Source organism: Lactuca virosa, chromosome 6, assembly GCF_052849685.1.
Source record: "Lactuca virosa cultivar CGN04683 chromosome 6, Lactuca_virosa_CGN04683_v6, whole genome shotgun sequence".
In the NCBI taxonomy this organism is placed as follows: domain Eukaryota; kingdom Viridiplantae; phylum Streptophyta; class Magnoliopsida; order Asterales; family Asteraceae; genus Lactuca; species Lactuca virosa.
Genome location: NC_136431.1, coordinates 221,069,807 through 221,073,491, shown reverse-complemented (window position 1 = coordinate 221,073,491; position 3,685 = coordinate 221,069,807). Strand labels below are relative to the sequence as shown.

At 34.3% G+C, this 3,685-nt stretch overlaps 1 protein-coding gene across 2 annotated transcripts; it reads left to right on the top strand.

Moving 5' to 3' along the window:
- Nucleotides 1–274: 274 nt before the first annotated feature.
- On the top strand, nucleotides 275–2,171 carry LOC145120299 (UDP-glucuronic acid decarboxylase 4-like). 2 transcript variants are annotated; one of them, XM_079056124.1, is made up of 6 exons: nucleotides 275–506; nucleotides 661–960; nucleotides 1,075–1,187; nucleotides 1,398–1,490; nucleotides 1,702–1,794; nucleotides 1,875–2,171. In XM_079056124.1, the coding sequence occupies exons 1-6, from the start codon at nucleotides 305–307 to the stop codon at nucleotides 1,935–1,937; spliced, it is 864 nt and encodes a 287-aa protein (XP_078912250.1). In that variant the 5' UTR covers nucleotides 275–304; the 3' UTR covers nucleotides 1,938–2,171. The 2 variants fall into 2 exon arrangements, with proteins under 2 accessions (XP_078912250.1, XP_078912251.1); XM_079056125.1 differs by lacking the exon at nucleotides 1,398–1,490 and having other exon boundaries at nucleotides 278–506.
- The last annotated feature ends 1,514 nt before the right edge of the window (nucleotides 2,172–3,685 follow it).

Sequence of the window (3,685 nt, the reverse complement as noted above, 5' to 3'; positions counted from 1 at the left end):
TCACTAACCAACAGATCAAAAACAAACTTATAGACTATCAAAATACAATCAAGATTATAAGAACGAAACAGGAGAAAACCCTAGAACTGTGAACAGGAAGACGAGAGTTGAGAGATATTTTTGAGATATGATCCGTCTCTCCTCTCTCTCTTCTTTTATATGATATCCACTTGAATCGGATCCAACTCGAACAAACCTGATCCAAGCTTTTAACCCGCGTGTCTTCACCTGCAATTTCATTCTAACCCAAGACAATATATTTCTAACACAAACTACCCTTCTTATTAATAACTTAACAATAAATATGAGATTGACTTTTATTACTAATTTCAACAGGATCCTGTATCTGGTGATCGGAATCGCCATTTCTGCTCTGTTGTTCAACGTCGACGTTATCCCCTCATCTCCATCGCTTAAAGTTGCTGAACAGATCTCCGATTCCACTCCCATACCCCGTCGTATCACTTTCAAGGTTCATGCCAAAGGCTCGTATCACGTTAATATTGGTACATTAAAACCCCCTTTCTTCTACATTGTATTCTAGGTTTACTGATTCTTCAGTTATTTTTCTCATATTCGTCTTAAAATTGATATGATTTCTCACCGATTATGGTTATAAAACTTGTTGATTAGCTCATCGATTACTGTTTTTGTTTGAAGGAGGTAAAATCCCTTTGGGGTTAAAGGAAAAAAGCCAGAGAGTTCTGGTTACAGGTGGGGTTGGATTTGTAGGAAGCCATCTAGTGGATCGACTGATGGCACGAGGTGATAGTGTAATCGTAGTTGATAACTTCTTCACAGGAAGAAAAGACAACTTGTTTCATCATCTTAAGAACCCTAGATTTGAGCTCATTCGCCATGATGTTGTAGAACCCCTCTTATTGGAAGTTGATCAAATCTACCATTTGGCTTGCCCTGGTTCCCCTGTTCACTACAAATACAACCCTGTCAAAACCATCATATCCTTATATTCTTACACGAATTAACATAAGATCTTTAATATTTCATGAATCTTGTTTATGTTATCTTCTCTTGTTGAATTTGAGATGCTTAACAAAAATAGTGATGATCACAAGACAAATGTGGTGGGAACTTTAAATATGCTTGGACTTGCAAAGCGGATCAATGCACGTTTCTTGCTAACAAGCACAAGTGAAGTCTATGGTGATCCTCTTGAACACCCACAGGTTGAGACTTATTGGGGCAAATGTCAATCCTATAGGCCAGTAAACTAGCTATTTCCTTTTTTTTTCTTTGAAAAATATTTAATAACATAGAAATATATATATATAAGTTTTTTCAATGATAGTGATTTTAAAAGTTGGTAAAAAAAATACTATTTGTAGCTAGTACATTTAGGAGTTGCAAACTGTAACTTTTCCTATGACACGTGTCAGGATGGGAAAGTTGGAATAATGAATATGGGTCCCTATAATGCATCGTGTGCATTGTCAACTTTTAATACGACTAAACACAGAAATGGAGTAATTGTAAGTGTGGATCCAAAAAATATATAATTTTTGTTTGTTATTATTATTCAATGACGGTTTATGGGGACGGGAAGCAAACTAGAAGTTTCCAATATGTTTCCGACTTGGTAAGACTGACAAATATATCTCTGTTAAGTTCATTAAGTAAAAAAGAAACAGTATATTATATACTGACATTGGCTGTATATATATTAATATGATGGATGAATAGGGCGAAGGCTTAATGAGACTAATGAAAGGGGAGCATGTGGGACCTTTTAATCTCGGCAACCCTTTCGAATTCACCATGCTTGAACTTGCTAAGGTAAAAATAAAAACATTTCTTACTTTGAAAATTAAATATGATTTAATTAGGTTAATAATAATGATTTATAAATGTTGAAGGTGGTGCAAGAAACCATTGATCTAAATGCAAAAGATAGAATTCAGGCCAAACACAGAAGATGATCCTCATAAAAGGAAACCGGACATTTCAAGGGCAAAAGAGCTTCTTGGATGGATGCCATGTGTATCTCTTCGAGAAGGACTTCCATTGATGGTTTCTGATTTTAGGCAACGATTATTTGGAGACCAAAAGGATCCTTCTATAAATACATTTTCTTTTGTATAATTAATATTAGTATTTGTTATATATAGCTAGAAATTAATAACCAGTTCATTATAAAATAGTTATAGAAACCATGTACATATGTGTCTTAGTTATCTAATTAATTTCATTACTTCAGTTCATGAATTAACTTTTGGTGAAAAAGTTGATTGACTTCGTGTTTCTTATGTACATAACAGACAGATTTTCTATTAATATACTAGCTAGATTAATCACCATGATGAACATAAATTAATTTGACAATCAAGATATGAGTGTGAATTATTCCCCCACATTATCTATCTTATTACGATGACTTTAATAACTGAGATGAATATAATTATAAAAATCGGTTAAAGTTTTATCCTCTTCGTTCCATAATGGTTATGTTGTTTATCAAAAAATAAATTATTATATATTATGTTATATCCTAACACGGTTTTTTGTGCTAACAACACAATTTGGTATTCTTGATGTGTTTTCTTTCTAAAAAGCGTCATATATTAGTAATTTCATATTTCATATTAATTATTTGATTATTGATATTTAAGAAAAGCCCATAACAGGAAGTCCATATAATTCAGCCCAACTGTTGTTTGTTCGTAAGAGTCAAACCCTAACATTAAATTTAAAGCGAAATTGCAAAAATGTCCCTTTCGGTTTTGTCATTTTCTGGTATTACGGTACAAACCTTTTCAAAATTGGAGATATGGTTTTTTTGAGAAGTTTTCGTTGCATATTTACGAGTCTATCAAACTTAAAATGACTAATCTATCTTTTATTTATTCTTTTTCAATCTCCTTCTAAGTTTTATCTATTTTAGTTTATATTAGGAAGTAAAACGGATAACAAACAAAACTGTAAGCACCGAAGACAATATTATGTGGTTCGGTCAATGTGACATACGTCCACGAGTAGAAAGAGAGTATTCTTTATTTCAGAGCTCTCAAACAGTGGTTGTAAGTATAATTCAACAAAGATTCGTCCTACTCACTAATGATACAAAAGACACAAAATGACTTAGCAAGCATCCTTATTTATACCTGAGGGATCAAACCTAAAACCCTAATGGGTCAAACCCATTGGTCATAGGCCCATGAATGGTGTCAACCAATCACATTCCACCATGCAACATCTTCTGGAACATTCTTCCATATCATACAATACATGTGTATCAACAACATACATGATGGACCACCTTGAAACATAATGGAGCATCATGATGAATAGGTGGCGCATCATGAACACTAGCGGCCCAACATGCATCATGGTAGCACAACATGGCGTATTTCTTGAGCATGATCATCTTCTAGGCATACGTGAATCAACATGGCACAACAAATGAATTGAGATGACACATCATATACCAAGATGGTCCATGATGGCGCAACATCTCCTCCATGGCGCAACATTCTTCTTGGCTCAACATCTCCTTGACTCAACATCGTCTTGGATCAACATCTTCACTTGGTTCAACATCTTCATGGCTCAACATGTTGGACCGTATTACTCCAAGTTGCTCCAAGGCACTCCAAACCACATTTTGGAATATTCGTTCCTTTGTCACTTGATCCGATCCTTTTTCTGATGATCCATTCCTTTCTCAAAA

Coding starts and splice junctions, on each gene's coding strand:
- LOC145120299 (XM_079056124.1), top strand. CDS start 305: ATGAGATTGACTTTTATTACTAATTTCAACAGGATCCTGTATCTGGTG. Junction 961..1,074: donor CAACCCTGTCAAAACCATCA/TATCCTTATATT, acceptor GTGATGATCACA/AGACAAATGTGGTGGGAACT. Junction 1,188..1,397: donor ATCCTCTTGAACACCCACAG/GTTGAGACTTAT, acceptor GACACGTGTCAG/GATGGGAAAGTTGGAATAAT.